At 50.5% G+C, this 18,548-nt stretch overlaps 1 protein-coding gene across 11 annotated transcripts in view; it reads right to left on the minus strand.

The window, feature by feature from the left end:
- Positions 1-7,861: 7,861 nt before the first annotated feature.
- KDM2A (lysine demethylase 2A) overlaps positions 7,862-18,548 on the minus strand; it is a 105,765-nt gene continuing 95,078 nt past the window's right edge. For 10 of the 11 annotated variants that reach the window (XM_089914423.1, XM_022591306.3, XM_022591304.3 and 7 more), the window contains 6 exons: positions 17,425-17,514; positions 14,769-15,481; positions 12,705-12,868; positions 11,952-12,110; positions 11,156-11,371; positions 7,862-10,723 (listed from right to left, as the gene is read on the minus strand). In XM_089914423.1, the coding sequence (XP_089770549.1) occupies positions 10,542-10,723; positions 11,156-11,371; positions 11,952-12,110; positions 12,705-12,868; positions 14,769-15,481; positions 17,425-17,514 (1,524 nt within the window). In that variant the 3' untranslated portion in view covers positions 7,862-10,541. The remainder of the gene's footprint in view (positions 10,724-11,155; positions 11,372-11,951; positions 12,111-12,704; positions 12,869-14,768; positions 15,482-17,424; positions 17,515-18,548) is intronic. The other variant, XR_016393746.1, reaches the window with a different exon arrangement.

The following is an 18,548-nucleotide window of genomic DNA, read 5'->3' on the forward strand; positions in this document are numbered from 1 at the left end:
CACCTGAAAGCCCAGAAGGCCCTTCCCAGCCACTGCCCAACCCACAACCCAGGCAGGCCTGAAGCTGGGGTTGAAGGAGAGAGAGAGAGAGAGAGAGAGAGAGAGAGGGAGAGAGGGAGGGGGGGAGGGAGGGACGGAGGGAGAGAGAGAGTCTCCAGGGCACCCCTCACTGATTCCTGGGACCCTGGAAAGCAGCTCTTGGAAGCCCTGGGCTGGGGCTTTTTTTGGGTAGTGCTGCCCTCTGGTGGTTGAGGGAAGGTCGATTGTCAACCTGCCTTTTCAGGCTGGCTTCAGTCGTTTTTAACCAACTTTGGTGCCTAGACCGTGTCAGCCTCTGGCTGGAATGCTAGGAGTGAATGAGGAGTGGAACCCCGTCTCTGCCTAGCTGGCAGGACTGCAGATACATCATTACCTGGCATCTTGCCCAGATGACTAGTAGGTGTTGCAAATTTAACGCGTCCCACACTGAGCTCTGGCTCCGCACCCAGCCCGGTCCCACCTGCTCCTCTCCCGCCTCCCCATCTCAGTAGTGGCTCCTTCCTCCTCCGAAAAAACCCAGGAGTCATCCTCCATTCCTCTCTTCCCTCACTTGCCTCTGCCGCCCCCCCCCGCCCCCACATACACATGCTCTCATCCAGCCTGTCCTGTCGACTACCTGGTGTGTCACCCCAAATCCTTCCACTGTGCCCTGCTAAACCCGATCTGAGTCCCATCACCTGGGGCTGCCTGGCGCTGATGCCTGCACCAGCCTCCTCCCTGCCTCTCCTCTAGCCAGAGTTTTTTTGTTTATTTATTTATTATTAAATAAATAAATTTACTTATTTATTTATTTTTGGCTGCACTGGGTCTTCGTTGCTGCGCACACGCTTTCTCTAGTTGTGGTGGGCTACTCTAGAGTGGGGGCTACTCTTCGTTGTGGTGCGCCGGCTTCTCATTGCGGTGGCTTCTCTTGTTGCAGAGCATGGGCTCTAGAAGTGCGGGCTCAGGAGTTGTGGCTTGCGGGCTCTAGAGCACAGGCTCAGTAGTTGCGCTGTGGCATGTGGGATTTTCCCGGACCAGGTCTCAAACCCATGTCTCCTGCATTGGCAGGCAGATTCTTAACCACTGCGCCACCAGGGAAGTCCCTATTTATTTATTTATTTATTTATTTATTTTGGCTGCGATGGGTCTTAGCTGTGGCGGGTCTTAGCTGCGGCATGCGGGGATCTTTAGTTGCAACATGCGGGAACTAGTTCCCCGACCAGGGATCGAACCCGGGCCCCCTGAAGTGGGAGTGTGGAGTCTTAACCACTGGACCACGAGGGAAGTCCCTAGCCAGAATTTTTACAGGCCTAAATCTAACCCCGTCTCCAATGACCACCCCTGCACTTAGGGAAAACCCACCCCTCTCTGTGGCCTGTGAGACCTGCAGTCTGGCCCCTGCCCATCTGTCTAACTCAGCCCACTCGCCCTTCCCTGTGCCCTTTATTCTCCAGTCTCTCTGGTCTTCCTTCTGTCACTACAACAAGCCAAGTTCATTTCCACCTCTGGGTGTTGACTTTATAATTCCCCTTGCCTGGAATGACCTTCCTTTCCCTCCTTTCCGGCAAGAAAGACTCCTGCTCACCCTGCATCCCGAGGGCTGCAAACTTCCTGTTCATTTTTAGTGAAAAAAAAAAAAGTTCCTGTTCAGGGGGCTCTCCCCGGGTGCCCCCGTTTGTTGTGGTCACTGGTGCACTCTTCAACCCTCACCATGGCACTGGGCACAAAGTTAGGGCCACAAGGAGAAAGAGGATTCAGTGGTGGCCCAGTCTGGTGAGGAAGAAGACCCCTAAATGAATGCCTCTAATTAACCTGGCAAGAGCTATAATGTGAGGAGATGGGGAGCTCAGGAGAAGAGAGTCAGGGGAAGAGTTGGGGAAGGTCTTGAACTTGACATTGTATGCACGTGAGCATGAGTGAGTTTGGGGGTGAGGACTGGCATGTGCCAAGGCCCAGGGGTGCAAGTTTCCTCCTGCTGGGGCTTCACCTCTTGGTCTCCATCCTGGGATTTGAAGATCCAGGAGGATGAGCTTGAGGGCTTCCCAATCTGTACACCTCACCAGGGGTGTGCAGATTAACCAGGAGAAACTCCTGCCTATAGTGGACAGCCACCTCTTTGATGTCCCGGGGCCCAGACAGTGCCAGGCTCTGGCTAGGCTGCTGGGACTTCACCTCATTTACTCATCCACTTATCCAACAATATTTGTTGAGCTCCTACTACATGCCAGGCACTGGTGCTTGGCCTTGGGGATCCAACATAGAGAGAGACAGTGAATCTATGGGCAAACCATACATAATAATAAACACTGACACTTACTGGGTTCTCCTCACGTGCAGGGCACTGTTCCTAGAACCCAGATGATCTCATTTAATGCTCAAAACATCCTTATGAGGCAAGTGACAAGTTATTGTAAGAGCCAGCAGCTCCTCAGGTGAAGTCGGGGAAACCTCTGCGGGCTGGCACTTTTGCCAGAGCTAGGCTAGGAGGGAAGCAGCTTTGTTAGGGGCAGGGAAAAGAGCTTTCCAAGCATGTGGAACAGCAAGTGCACAGGCCCTGAGGGAGGAAAGAGCCTGGTTATCGACGAGGTTCCTACATCTCCAGGAGACAGGCTCTTTGCTCCCTCCCGCACAGTCCAAGGACCTTTGATGGCCCACAACTCTGGGCTAGGCTTCCAGACCGCTGGCTCCGCCTGACCCACTTCCCTGGAGCAGCGGCTCTCCTCGGAACCCTCCGTAAAGTCACGAGCCCCACGGCTGCCCCGGGCCCCAGTCTCCATTTCCGCCTTGGAGCTTCCGTGCGGCGTGGCCCCGCCCCTGAGTCCGGCCCCGCCCCTGAATCCGGCCCCGCCCCAGCCCCCGGCCCCCTCCCGGGGCCGTTCCCAGCGCGCATGCGCCTCGACGTCCGAGGCTCAGCCTGTCGGTGGGTCGTGCTGCGTTCCCACCGTGGGTGTCTGTGCCTTGACCCTCTCAGCCCGCCAGTGAGTGACCCAGTCAGGGTCTCGTAGCCCCCACCGGCCCCACTGTGGCGACTGGTACTTGCCGTGTCAGGGGGAGGGAGGATGTGTGCGGAAAAGACCTGGAGTCAAATGCTAGTGCCACTTCCTGCTGCCTCTCTGGGTGCCTTAGGCAAGTTACTGAACCTATCTGAGCACTGCCTTTCTCATCTGTACCCGGGGCGCCTCCCTCCTGGCCTCACTGGATTGTTTTGAGGATAAACGGAGATGATGTGTGTGCAGTGTTGAGCCGAGGGAGATGGCTTGCTGAGTGGCCACTGTCCTGAGTACCTTGGGCCTCACTTGTGCCTCTCTCTCAGCGTCCTCTATGGTCTCTTTTCTCTCATTTCTCTTCTCCCCTCCTCCTTTCTCTACCTCTTTCTCTGCCTTTCCTTTTCTGGGTCTTTCAGGGTGTTTCTCTCTGGGTCTGTGTCTCTTTCTGCTTCTCTCCCTCTGTCTTGCCATCCTAGCACTGTCATGGCACAGTCTGGGGGCATAGCAGCTGGACTTCCTGCCCCCCTTTTAGCTCTCTGGGGTGGGGTGGGTGGGGAGACAGAAGCGCCAGGCTGAGGGCAAAACAGGTCCTCCCCGACGTTGGGTGTCTGCTCTCACTGTTTCCTGCCCGTACATGGGTGTCAGCACTGAGGTTTCCTTTCCGGCCTGGCACCTGGAAAGGTGGTGGTAGGGCGAGTCTCCCCAGCCAGCAAGTGCCAGGCCTGCTCTGCTGCTGGCCACCCAAATGGCACTTAGCACAGAGGTGGCCTGCGAGGGTGGGGGGAGCTGGTATTGGCCCTCTCCCCAGGTCTAGCTACATCATTTGTGGGGTCCACTGCAAATAAAATGCATGTCCTCTTGCTCAAAAATTTCAAGATGGTGACAACAGTGCATTAAACTAAGTGTGGGGCCCATCTGAGGGCAGGGCCCCGTGTGACTGCGTGGGTCACTCGCCCATGAAATTGGTCCTGCTTCCCTCTCCTATAAATCCACTTTTCATTATGCTCAGTAAATTTCCTTATCGCTCGACTCCCAGGGCAGATGAAGGGGGGAAGCAGAGCTAGCTAAGTCTAGCCCCACCCTTAAGAAGTTCAAAGTGCCATGGGAGGGCTTCCCTGGTAGCGCAGTGGTTAAGAATCCGCCTGCCAATGCAGGGGACACGGGTTCAAGCCCTGGTCCAGGAAGATCCCACATGCCACGGAGCAACTAAGCCCGTGTGCCACAACTACTGACCCTGTGCTCTAGAGCCTGTGAGCCACAACTACTGAACCCACGTGCCACAATTACTGAAGCCTGTGCGCCTATAGCCCGTGCTCCGCAACAAGAGTAAGCCATCGCAATGAGAAGCACGTGCACCTCAACAAAGAGTAGCCCCTACTCACCGCAGCTGGAGAGGGCCCGTGCGCAGCAACGAAGACCCAACACAGCCAAAAATAAATTATTAAAAAAAAAAAAAAAGTGCCATGGGAGGGGGTGTGGACAAACACCCAGCCTGGTTGCTCAGCAGGCACGAGGGAGCTGGGGTAAAGGCTCAAGCTCCAGAGTCCCAGGCCCAGAATTCACGTATGTCCCAGCCCTGCCACTGACCCTTCACTTTACCTCTCTGAGCCTTGGCTTTATAGAATGAAGACACCTGCCCACCACCCCCTGCCCTGGCTGGGGTATGGGCATGAAATGCTATTGCTTGTACACAGAGGCTAGGGAGCAGGGCGGATAGGACCAACTCTGCAGTCAGTCTCCAGGTTTTACTAGCAAAGACACTTTAGGCAAATGTCTATAACTCAGTTTCTCATCTTTAAAATGAAGATAATAATAGACTTGCTATGTATTTACAGTAGCCAAGACATGGAAGCAACCTAAATGTCCATCGACAGATGAATGGGTAAAGAAGATGTGGTACATACATATGCAATGGAATACTACTCAGCCATAAGAAAGAATGAAATAATGCCACTTGCAGCAACATGGATGGACCTAGAGATTATCATACTAAGTGAATTAAGTCAGAAAGAGAAAGACAAATACTATATGATATCACTTATATGTGGAATCTAAAATATAACACAAGGGATTTCCCTGGTGGTCCAGTGGTTAAGACTCGGTGCTTTCATTGCCATGGCCCCGGGCTCAATCCCTGGTCAGCGAACTAAGACCCCACAAGCCACGCAGCACAGCCTTAATTAATTAATTAATTAATTAATTAATCAAATATGACATGAACTTATTTATGAAACAGAAACAGACTCACATAGAAAACAAACTTATGGTTACCAAAGGGGAAAGGAGGTGGGGGAGGGATAAATTAGGAGCTTGGTTAGCAGATAGAAACTACTATATATAAAACAAACAACATGTCCTACTGTATAGTATGGGGAACTATATTCAATATCTTGTAATAAACCATAATGGAAAACAATATGAAAAAGAATATGTATATATACATGTATAACTGAATCACTTTGCTGTACACCAGAAACTAACACAACATTGTAAATCAACCATCCTTAAAAAAAAAAAGTAGAGTTGCTGCGAGGATTCGGAGTTACTTCATGTAGGTGCTTAAAACAGTGGTCAACACATAGTAAGGCTCAGAAGATGCCAGCTGTTTTTACTATGTTGTTGCCTGTGAAAGGTACAGTATGTCCAGGTTAATCCCTTCTGGTTGGTGGGGAAACAGGAAGGGCTTCTGGAGGAAGAGGTGTTTGAAGGAAGGATAGATTTTCATAGTTGTGAGGGTGACACACCCTGAACACAGCAAGCCTGGTGACTACAGAGGTGTCCAGTTTGAGGCCTCTTAGAAGCACCTACCACCAACCTGGTGCTTCTCATTTTACGGATGCCAGTGGCAGGATGAGTTTACACATGACTCTGGAGTGTTGCACATGAAGACTGAAGATTTTTGTGTGTGCTTTAGGAAGATTCATAGCTGAACACAGGTTAGATTGGAAACAGGCCAAAAAAAAAAAAAAAAGCTGGTAGCATTAACACAAGAAAGGAGGGGAAAGATGTATGAGGTAGTGAATTTGGAGAACATGACAACAAACTGGCTGTACTGGGGAGGCACAGGCCTCTCGGTATCCAAGCTACTGGGAACACTCAACCCTGTTGCTTGGGCATCTATTATGTGCCAAGCTCTGCGCCAGCTGCTGGGGATGACATGGTGAGCAACACAGTCTGATCCCTGTCCTGGTGGAGCTTCCCAGCTAGCTGGGGAGACTTGATTTTAAAGGAGTCCTAAAAACCAGTAGGGTGCTATGGCAGCATATGCTCCAGTCTTGAGCAGGGTGGGAGATGGCTTCCCAGAGGAAGTAACATGTAAACTACGGAAGGTGTACCAACAAAGGGAACAGCAAAGGCCCAGAGATGGTGGCACTGAAGTTAGCTGTGAGGGTGGAGGGGAGTAGGAGGGGCAGATGGTGAGCGAGGAAGCTTGGACTTCATCCTGAGACAGACACACTAATGGGTTTTAAATAGAGAAGTAGTCAAATCTAAGAGAAATGTTCTGGCTGCCAACATGGAGGACAGGGGGCTGGCCTAGAGGCTGGGAAGCCTCAGGGCTCCTGCTGGGGTCAAGGTTCTGGACAATGCTGGCTTCACCTAGGGTGGTAGGCGTGAGGTCATCGAGAGGTAGACGATGGGCTCTTGTGATATTTAGGTGGCAAAATTGACACTCTGCCTTCGCCTGCAACATGGAACATGGCCACATCCACATCCAACCTCAGGAAGTGGACTGGGAACCAGCTCACCGTCCAGGACCCTGTGCTTTTCCAGAATGTGCAGCAGAATTGGAGATGGTCCTTAACAGCTTGGTGAGTAGGATGGGCAGGGATCCCCAGATGCCCTGAGGGTAGTGATGAGAGCCTCCTCAAGACCTCCCGGATGGGATTTCAGCTCTCCTGAGATGGTGCAGTCAGGGCTGAGGGCAGCACGTCAGACATTCGTCTAAAGGCTGGAAGCCTGTACTCAATAAGCAGCAGGGCAGTGGGACAAATGCCGAATGGAGCCTGCCTGACACACAGCTTGTGCAGTGACCTCGAACAGCATTGTCCTTGAGGCCTGTTCTACAGCTGTAGTGGTTGGAGGTTGGCCTCAGCTAATGGCTGTCGAGGATGGCAAGATTAGAAATCCCCAGGCCCGCTCTCAGGAGAGCATCACAGGGGTCCTTCCCAGCTCTCCTTGAGGACTCTGTAGGGCCACTCCAAGCACTGCTTTGTGAGGAAGGGGTGGGGGTCCAGTAACCTCATACTTAAATTTTCACATCTATTAAAAAGTTCCCCTTCATGAAGTAAAATGTTTTGGTGTTTCCATAAGCAAGTGCTGCTTTTTGACATTCAAAAAAGGAAGGCAAGACAAGTAGTAGAGGCACATAGCAGTTCTGCTGCTAACTCAGGGATGAAGCAGGAACTGCGGGCCTGGGGTGGGGGGCGGGCGGGGGGAGTGGGAGGCGAGAGCCTGCAGGACCTTCTGACTCTTCCTCTTTCACATGGACGCACACACACACACCAAGGCAGAAAAGGTTTTGTTGTTGTTGTTGTTGTTGTTTTTAAAACCTTTTTATTAAAAAAAAAAAAAACAACCAAATCAAAATATTTCCCATTGGAGGCTATTTCTTTTTTTGTCTTTTAAAAATTTTATTACACAAATATCTCCCATTCCCACATGTCAGAGGAAAGATGTCCTTGCTCTTTCTAAAACCAATAGTGGAGAACGTTTAGAAAACAAAAGTCCAACTAGCTTCCCTCCTTCCCTGGCCCAAAATAACCCCAATGTGTCAACTGAGATAGCATGACTTGTCCCCTTAATGCTTACATTTAATTTAATTTTTTAGCACAACATTGGAGATTGACTCTAAATCAGCAACAAAAAATATATATTTACAATATTTCTCCGAAAACAAAAACACAACCAAACCCTTTAAACATAGTGACTTTAGGAATTTTATTTATGGAGCAGTTATTTTTTAATCACCAAGTGATTTTATATTATATATATATATAAATTTTCTTCCTTTCCTTGTGGTCTTTCGCCCCGGTGCTCGGAAAGATGGAGGCAGGGTGTCTGGTCCCGCGGTCTGAGGAAGGCAAGCTCTCCTGGCAAGGCCGTGTCTAAGAGCAGATTGCAGGAAATTTGGCGGAACTCCCAGGTTCCTCTGTCCCCAAAGACAGACATTTCTTTCCTCCACATGGACCAACCCTCACCTCTAAAAACCATTTTCCCCCTCACAGTCCCAGAGAAAAGGAAAACCCAGCAAGGGCACAGGTCCATTGGCTGCCACTCCTGAGCTCCCTTTTCTGCTGACCAATTTACGTGCGCGGTAAAAATGCTTGTTTTTCCAAACCAAAAACAAAAATAGAAACCAAAACCCAAAACAAACCATCAGCTTGGAAATTTCTGTAGATGAAACGTCCCAAAGTCAGAGGCACTCTCCCGGCACAATCCCTGCTCTGAAGGGGTCTCTCCACCTCCCCTTTTATAAAAAGACAAGAAAACAAAACAAAGTAATCTTTTCAGTATTTTCCACAGGAGCAACCAAAAAAAGGCAGGAAGCTTCCAATTATAGGTCATTAACAATAATATTAATAAGGTTTTTGCTCAATACCCAGGGTTCTTTACAGAGAAGTTCCCCTAACTGAGGCACTCTGGAATAAGTCACTGGCATTTCCTCAAAGTTTCAGCCCCAGTTGGCTGGGGCCTGGAGACCAATGGAAGGGGCAGGGGGTCACGGGAGCAGACTGCTGCTTCTAAGGTGCAGCCAAGAGAATCAGCAGATTGGAAGAAACAGACACAATGCCACCCCCTCCCAAGACCCAGTTTTCTCTTAGGAGGCCAGTCAATGCCAGGGTCAAAGCTGGGCTAGGTGGCAAAGAGGGAGCCCCTCTGCCTCTATTGCTTTGGAAGTGGCAAGGGTGCATGTGGCGTCTCTCCTTGGGGTGGCTCACACTTCAGACCCCTGGTGCCTGGGCTCCTTCCCCTCCCCCAAAGGGCTTCAGGAGGAGGAGAGCCTGAGACTGGGCTGCAGGAAAGGGGCCAGGAAGGGATGGGCTGGAGGACAAGAAGGTGGGGCAAGGTTGTGCTATCTCGCTATCCTTACAGATGGGGAGCAGAGTGCAAATCCGCGTCTATCATTTATAAGCTCTTGCCACAGGCTGCTGCTACTGAGCATCTCCTCACACACTTAAATATTGACCCAAAAGAAATTCCGACCTTTCTTTCCATTTTTTTTTTTTTTTTTAAAGTGCAAAAAGCTCTCTGCTGCCCTAGAGAGAGGATCTTTGGACAGGCCGTTCAATGCAAAGTAAGAGGGGGCAGCTGATGGGGCTCGACACAGGGCGGTGGAGTGGGAGATACCACGCTCCCCTCCTTCCCTCCACACACACGCTTACTACACTCAGCCACACACACAGAGGCACATGCACACCCCCTTCCATGGCTGCAGGCAGAGGGCAGGTGACTGGCTTCTAAGCAGGAACTCCCACCCCTCCAAAGGTGCCAGATCAGTGAGCCACTGGGGCTAGACACAGGCCTGGGCTCTGGTGGCTACGGGACACCTGAGGCCCGGAGCCTGCTGGGAGGCAGGTGGGGACTTGGCCTAGTTCTCTGATCCCCCCCAGCTGGGGGAGATAGGCTGCTCCCTCTGAGGACACGCATCCTGGGAAAGCCCTATTCAGGTGGGAATAAGGTAAGTGTGGAAAAGGGCAGGGCAGGCCGAAAAAGGAGGGGAATGGGGAGATGGTGCCTGTCCCAGAATCTGCCTGGGAAGCAATAAAATGGGGGTGTCCCTGGGGTAGACAGTTCCAGCTCCTCTGAAGAGCCTCAACCCCAATAAGTGCAACAAGGACTTCACAGAAACTAGCAGGCAAGTCTGGGCTGGGGGAACCTCATTATGTGAACTACCACGAGCATCGGACAGGATCAAGCTAAAGGAGAGGAGAGGAGGGAGAGCACAGACACAACAAGAGGTTTCAGACACCTCAACAGCACCAGTGTGATCTGCATGGGGCTGGCATTCCTGGGGCTGCTGGCCCCTCCTGCATAAGCCGGGAGAGTGTGATGGAGGAGAGACACGCACTGGACACCATAAGGAGAACCTGGCCACGGAGACAGGGCCACTTTCTTCCCTGGGAGTTTGCTCAGAACCAGGCACTGCTGGGGACCATGGATGGGGAAGAGGACCCCAGGGCCCAGTGCAGATGACGGTTGCACAGACACCCCAAACTGAGAGCCCAGCCTCCTGGCAGGCGAGTGAGCGAGTGGGTGAGCAAGCGAGCAGGCACTGTGACAGCACACAGCCTGTGCTTTCCCCTCAGATCAATTTGCTACCCCCTTCTCCTTAGGAGGGAGAGAAGCAGGCAGGTAAGCCCGGTGTCCACCACCCTCTCTGTCCCGGCTGTAAGGGAAGGGCTCAAGGGACAGGAGAGCAGAGAGGGAGTGTGACGCTGGCCTCAGAGCCCGTGCAGGGTCGGGGAGAGAGGCTCTCCTGGCTGGGGAGTCAGGGGAAGATCGGTTTCCTGTTCAGTCTGGGCTGGGTGTGTCTTAGCTGATCTTCTGTATCAGCTTCTCGTCAGACAGGCAGTAGAGACTGTTGATGGACAAGTCTGAGATGAAGTGCTCGCAGGCTTTTCGGGTGATCTGCTTGCATCCTCGAAGGTCGATCAAGGTGACATTGGCGATGCGTCGTAGGTAGATCAGGGTCTGGTCTGTCAATTTATTGCAACCTGTGGGGAAAGTGACCACAAGGACAATGCTATGTACACACAGCCACAGGAGCCTCAATTTCCCAGCTTGCCCTCAAAATGCTAAACAAAAGCCCCCTTTTTCCCATAACTACCTGGCTCAGAGACCAGAAGTGCCATCAGCACGGCAGCCTCTGAAGGCCCCCTGCCACCACACTCCCTGCACTGCAAGGCTCACCAAACTGCAGCTGGGTGGTGGCCGTGCTCGTAGGCACCTGACAACTGCTCGAGGCCTTAGTTCCCATCAGTTACAAAAGGGACAGAGTTCCATGTCCTTGTCCAGATGTCAGGAAACAAATTAACATGGTTTAGTCAACAGACCATGTTCTTTCTGTTCCACCGGTCAAGCTCCAAGGAGGGCTGGGCTTCTGGGAGGCAGGGGGCAGTTTGTCACAAAACATCACAGCGCCATACCTGCCATGTTGAGCTCTGTGAGGGAGTAACGAGTGGAAGACCCAACAGCGGTGAGTAGATTGGAGGACTGATCTGTCAGGTGGCTGCAGTGACTGAGGTCGAGTCGAGACAGGAGGGGCATGTGGCGAATGATGAGGCGAAGCGTGGCATCTGTGATGTCAAGGCCCGCCAGCCGGAAGTCAGTCATGTTCCGGAGCTTGCTGCGATTGTCCTGACCTGCACAGGCAAGAGAAGGGCCTAGATCAAAATTCTCAACTCTAGTCCAGCTCCAAAGCTGCAGGCAGCTTCAGCTACTTGCTGGCCAGGCCCCCCTGCAGGGGTTAATAAGCAGAACTGCCCACACGCTTCCCTTCAGGGAGTGAGCAGTGCGTGGGGGCCGTTTCTAGGAAACCAGACACGTTTTCTTTCTTCCCAGCTGCTGGACTGTGCCTCACTTACACAGCAAAGGGGTATGTGTGGAATGCTCCTCTCCTTCCCACACTCCCGCACTTTTCTAGACTATCATGGAAACAGCTTTCAATGTTCCACCTCAACCATGAAGCCTTCCTGAGCTTCCTCGGGCTTATACTCTCTAAGCCCCAAGCTCCACTAACCCACAAAATGGACTTACTCCTTTCTTTGTTGGTAGTTATCTATAAACAGGTAACCTGTACTTGTACGCAGTCCATCACTCTGTTTTCAATTTGCATTTTTCTACTCTTCAACAGCATCAGAACCTTAGCTTCTGGGAATGAAGTTCAGCTGAAAGACAAAGCTACCCCAAGAGGAGCACAGAGAAATCAGGCCCAGAGCATACCTGGTTTATCAGCCGGTGGAGTCAGCAAGTCCCGAATTTGAGGGTCCTTGATTCCTACTGCCCACCGAAGATCAAGGGTCCTGAGAAGGGGGCAGCTGGAGGTGCTGAGGGCAGAGACTGCAGACCAGGAGCAGCCTGCCAGGAGGAGGTCTTTCAGTCCTGCAATGGAAGGAAACAGACACGCAATAATACACTCTACCAGCCCATCCAAAGCCTCAACTACCAGCTGATCAGACCAAGGTAAATAGATGCCCAGTCTAATGGAGAGAGGGACCATGTCCTAATCTTACTCTAGTAATCCAGCTCAAAGACTCCTATGCTTTCCTAAATTACATCTAACTCTGGTGGTAAAATGGACTGCTTAGTTCCTACCAGAGTCATGTAAGTGTGAGTGACTTCCTCTTTATCCAAGACCTCAAAATGCTTAAGGGAACAAGGCCTTACAAGGGGCTGATCAAGGCAACATCTTACTCAAATTTCCTCTTCAGTGGCTATGCTGAGCAGACCTGCAGGGCTGGCAGCAGCACCTGATCCCGTTCTCTTCATTGTCTACTGCAGTGATTGGCCTGCCAGTCCAGAGTGGCACCGTGGGGACTGGCAGTTAAGATGGCCCAGGCTAAGTGTCTTGCTAAGCAGAGAGGCAACAATGGCACAGACTGCTGCCCTAAATTGCCCTAAAGCAATTCTAAGAAGCGCTGCCAACAACGCAGCTTTCCCTGCCTGCCCTTGGAAGGACAGCACAGGGCTGCTCACCTGGCAGCCTATTGACGAGCCATGTCAGTTGTTTTTTGGAGATGTTGGTCCAACTGAGGTCGAGGCTAACTGGCTGCCTCTTGATGATGCCACTGAGAGCCTGGGGTACAATAGCCTTACACCTACTCAAGTCAATTTTTGTCCAAAGTCTCTTGTCGCAGCACCTGTGACAGAAGGAAAGAGAACTAGTTGTCAATACCTGATGTCCCTTGTCAGAGGAACTTCATCACAGGCTGCTGGAGGCTTCTGGGAAAAGCAGAGCACCTGGAGGATTCACCTTCTCTAGATTCTTCTACATGCATACAAGGATCATGCCCTGTCATTTTTTTGCCTCAGAGAATAGGGATTACTTGACCAGTTCACCCTGATTTACTCTGGATGGGCTAAGAACACAGCACAATTGTTAGGGACACACAGTGAAACAATATACTATAACCCCTCATTTGCATTAAAATGGTATGGCTCCCATCAAAGTATATATAAGGGAACAGCAACAAGTTTTTTGACTTCTTACTGCTGGAAGCTACTAGGCTTCCCTCTACTCTCTCCCTCATCACAGTGTCTCCCAGCTGCCTGAGACACAGGGCGCTACATGGCACATCCACAGTTCATTTTGCCTTGAGCTCCACAAAGAGCCATTACTGTATCAGGTCGAAAGAGGCTCTTTATTAAAATCAGGCCTGGAGAGTCCTCTACCACCCTTGGGTTTCAGTGCTATCTTTACATTTTCTAGCCAGTCCAGACCAGAACTGAAAGGGAGAGGCCTGCCCTTCCACTGTAATCTACAAGTCCATAGGCCACAAATAGCACTGCAACATGCAGGCTTCTGTTTAATATTTTATAGTTCCTGCTCCCCAGCCTGGCTCAGAGTCTGGCTGGCAGGGGAAGAGGAGACGGCACATAATGCGAGTCTTATGTGGCTTGGCCTGGAAACTGAGGGACAGAGCCAGGCAGGCCCACTAGCCCTACGAAGAGAAATATTAGGAGAATTTGGGTAGATCACATATTAATTCAGATTTGGGAAATAAACTCAAGTTTGCAAAGAATGGAGTCTTTATTTACAGACTGAAAAAACTTCACCAATGGCACATGAAACTTCTATGGCAGAAACAGGCTGCTTACAATAGAGCAGGGGATCTCAAACTTTAATGTGTATCAGAATCCCCTGGTGGAGAATTTATTAAAAACAGATTGCCTGGCCCCGCCCCCGAGGTTCTGATTCAGTAGGTCTGAGATAGGCCCTGAAAACCTGCACTTCTAACAAGGTCCCAGGTGATGTCACTGGTCCAGGCATCACACTTTGAAAACTACTGTAACGGGATTTGACCCAGATATAAAGGATATGTCCTAGGGTCCAGGAGCTTAAAGGAAAACAATGCCCAGTGGAAATCTTTATCACCTCTAGGGATCCCCCCCCTCCCTTGTCTTAACGTTTAACTTGAGAAGAAATGGCAGGTCTCACTAAGAAGGACAACTAAGTCTCAGGAAGCTTCAACACTGAACTGCTTGCTGGAGAAAGGAATTCCGATCCAGGTTTAGAGGATGAGAATTAAAACTATGGCAAATTGTGAGCCTGTGAGCACCTTCAAAGTGTTTTAAAAGCATGTATACCTCTCTCGTTAGATGGAGACATAACTGAGGCAGGGGCTTAACAGCAGTCATCTGTGTCACCAGCACCAGGAGAGTGACTGGCATATCACAGGCTCTCAACAAATGTATAACAAGTTCAGTTGACTGGGGGGTAGGGGGATTATGACTCTGAAGTTTTAGCACAAGCTACAAATCCATCCCCCAGGCCCAAATGTACAAATCCATCCTTAAGTCCAGTAAAGAGAGATGGGAAAGTAGCAGGGAGAGGATGCAAAGGGCCAGATTTCCCCAATGACACCTGCAGGCACAACTGGCCACATATTTAACAGGACCCACCGTCTGGGGAACAGACTGGGTTGATTTAATCCTTTAGGACCCGACAAGCCTCCAGATGCCAAGACACATGCTGTTCTCATATGGAAACCTGCCACCTACTCCCGTACCCCTATTCCTGATCCCTGTATCCCTGCTCACCATTTATACCACGTCTTGCACACTCGCATACATTCACAAAGTTCTCTGCGGCTGAGGTAGCGGAAGACAGACATCCAGACCTCCCGCTGCATCCAGCTTTCGTCTCCATCCTGAGCCCAACTGCCCCGGCCATTCAGCCTGGCTGCACCCCCCTCCTCTGCACTGTCATCTTCCTCCTCCTCCTCCTCCTCTTCCTCCTCCTCTCCCCCCAGCCCCTCCTCATCCCCACGCTGGGGGGTTCGGGCTGGGCAGTGCTGCACTAGCACACGGGGGGAATGGCGAAGGTTGGCAGAGGAGGCCGTGATGGCCTGCAGCTTGGGCACAATGGATGTCCCGTGGAGCTCTTTGGTGGGCCTCTGTAGCGTGACAGTGAGGTACGATCCCCGGATCTTGGCTTTCTCAACTTCAGACAGCTCCTTTTTGCCGCTGGGATTGTTCTCCTTTTCCCGTACCATGGTGCGCTCTGTGGCCTGCAGCCGCAGCAACTGCCGCCGTTTGAAGCGCTCATCGCGGCTGGCACTGTGGTGGTCGCTGGGGCCGGCCCCAGGGGATGAACGAGTCACCACGCCCCGGGGGGAGGCCGGGTCGTGGATGAGCTGCAGCATGGAGGTGGGCGAGTGAGGTGGGGGCGTGAGGGGCTCGTCGCAGCTCCGCAGGGGCCGCAGGACTTTGGCTTGCACGGCTTCTTCGTCGCTCTCTTCCATTTTCCGCTTCTGCAAAACAGGCCCCCAAACGCCACATCAGTGCCTCATTTCTTCAAAACCCTCTACACTTACAGGGTCAACCTCACTGTTGCTCTCAGAGGACTAGCGAGAAGGCAGGCCACTGCTTTTCTACGGGGAAAGGGATCTCTACCTGCTGCAGGGTGGTCATCTCCTCCGTCTGCAATCTAGACTCTGCCAGGATCAGCAACTGAGCTCACGTCTGTGCTGGAGAAAGCTGATTACAGAGCAAAACCCTCGAAATAGGTCACTTGGGAAATCTACCTGTGACAGAAAGGTCTGTGTCCAAGTACAGAGGAGTGGGATCCAAATTTGGGCTGCATGATTCCATAGCCTGCCCCATTCAGCTCTTGTCCCAATTTTTTGGTTATAATGCCCTGGGTAAAGGAATCCTTTAAAGAGGCCACAACTCTACCCCTATGCCATCTGACCATTTTAAACACCCAAGAGATGCTGCTGTTGGAAGAAAAGCAGCCTACATATATATCTGAACTGGGATGCTGATTGTGATAGCAGTAAACACTACTGACTTTTAGCTCTACCAGGGTCTAAGCTCGACCCTACCAGGCTGCTTCTTCCACTCAGTGCCCCACGCTGTCCCGGGAGATCAACCACAGGTGAGAGATTATGCTGAGAATGAGAAACTGCACTGCTCCCAGAGGAATCTCCTCAGGATGAAAATGAGGAATTCAAGTTTGGTGAAGCCAACATCTCACAAAAAAAGCACAACCTCACCCTCTGCCACTTGTGCTCACCAGTCACTTGTCCCTTCCTGGAGCCCACCTTGGCTATGCTGCAATGAAGCCTAACCAATGTGCTCCACTAGGTATCACAGCAGTAGTTCAGATTTCCTTTAAGGAGACATTTTGTGTCCCTATGCAACAATTCTGTTCCCTTTTCTCCTTATATTCTTAGATCACTATGGTTGGAAGAGAATGACCAACTTTTGGGTGCTGGCTTTTACAATGCATTAGAAGGTAATACTAAACAAAGTATCTGCCAATCCATCTGCTATAGCAAGCGCCCACCACCACCAGCACCACCACCACCACCACCAGCACCACCACCAATGAAGACACATGTAAAAGCCATTACTAAAAGAACTTGCTGCTAGTATAAGAACTTGGAATAAGGAGAACTTTAGCACTAGTCAACTCCAGAAATCTTTGCCCTCAAAGATATGTAGACTGAAAATTCAATGACCTCAGTGCCTAAGTGGGAAGAAAGAGAAAGAAAACAAGGAAACATGTCCCTACTCCTGCGCAGGGTACCTGGAATCATCCACCAGGGCATGGATGACTGACACGAAGCCAACGGCCTCCTCTGTATATGCCCTTAACAGGTCTTGCCTTCCTGGCTGGAGTAACCAGCGTCTTTTTGGTCCTTTGACATTACTGGTGACCACTGGACCAGCAACAGTAGTAGCCTGGGGCCAAGGTCATGGCACTGATCCCCTCCAGAGGAGGGACGGCCTCTGTAGGACACAATTGGGCACGAGGGCAGGGCTTTCTGCCACAAAGGTGAAGATGACAAAAATGTAAACCTGCCTAACTGGAAACTCCAGTATACCACCGTATTTACCAGCTGACTCGGGTCACTGCCTCCCCTCAAGTTTCATTCCTCATGAGCAGCCCAAGCTCACCTCATTTCCCTCCTCAAACAGCCTAGCTGTGGCTCCTCTTTTTCAAGGGCCCCGAAGTGTAAAAGAACCTCAGGAATTTGCAGACCCCCAAGACCCCCAACAATATTCAATAATAAAAAAACCCACAAAATTTAAAACTCAAAAGAAATATAATTAACCAAAGGAAAAAAAAAGATAGCAAACAAAACAGAATAAAAAATAATCTTGCAAATAAAGATGCAAAGGCAAACGTTATCCTGAGCTTGATGCCTCCTTCCTTCTCACAGTGCAAGATTAGAGAAAGTTCCCTTACCTGGGTTTTCTCCGAGCTGTCCTCCTGGTAGCACTTTGGACACTCCCAGCAATTTGGCAATTCCTCGTTAAGCAAACCCTCTCCATCCATCTGTAGGCAGATAATGATGTTAAAAATCTGTCTCATTTAAAAAACAGACAAAACCCAACCTGTCTCTTAAGTTTCCTTTATCAAACAATAACACAGCCACATGGTTGGGAAGAGTTACCCACTCTTAAACACACTGATCCACAGGGGAGAAAGATAGAGAACCATCTGGCCTCACTCCCAGACAGTGGGAAACTGGCCATCCTCAGTCTTGGTTACCTGATCAAGTTTAGACTCCAAGAGAAGATTCCCAAGAGTCTGGGTCAATCTGGGGTCTCTTCCCCTGACACATACATTCTCCTGAGGGTCTCATGCCACTTTGTAAAACGAACTGGACACACAGAAACAGTGCCAGTGTGATCTTGACAGTGGGGCATAATGGTTAAGACTTAGTTATGGTTTGGGGTCTCTGTGACTCAACTGTTAAGTGAGGATAAATAACAATACCCATTTTACAGGGTAGTGGTAAGGATTAAATGAATTATGTACTATGTAAAATGTTTAGAAAAATGCCTGGCATGTAGTAAACACTTTGTATTAACCATTGTCATCATCATGAAGATAATACCTTATTTTATCAACTCTAAGATGCATATTTTCACGTTTGAATCTTCTGAAACTGGGCTGCTTCTCACAATTAACAGTGTCTTATAATCACTGTCAGCCAGGTGGCAGTCATGACATAGTTGACACCTTCAGGAAGACCAAGAAAGTACCAGCACCAATGCACTTTAGATTTAAAGAAAACTTAAAGAAGAAACAGGTCAGACCCAACTTCACAGGGTTGTCTTAAAGATTAGACAAGGGAGTATATGTAAAAGAGTGCTACTTCACTCCGGCTGCACATTAGAATCACTCGGGGAGCTTTTGAACACGCCTGGGCCCAGAGTCCATGACAGATGAGTTGACTCAACCTCTGAGGTTGAGGTCTGAACCTTCTTTTTTTTGAACCTTCTAACTACTTTTTTTTGGCTGTGCTGTGCAGCTTGCGGGATCTTAGTTAGTTCCCTGACCAGGGATTGAACCCAGACCCTCGG

This window comes from Delphinapterus leucas, chromosome 7 (assembly GCF_059928025.1).
Source record: "Delphinapterus leucas isolate spDelLeu-1000000601 "Yukka" chromosome 7, BTC_Dleu_Yukka2, whole genome shotgun sequence".
In the NCBI taxonomy this organism is placed as follows: domain Eukaryota; kingdom Metazoa; phylum Chordata; class Mammalia; order Artiodactyla; family Monodontidae; genus Delphinapterus; species Delphinapterus leucas.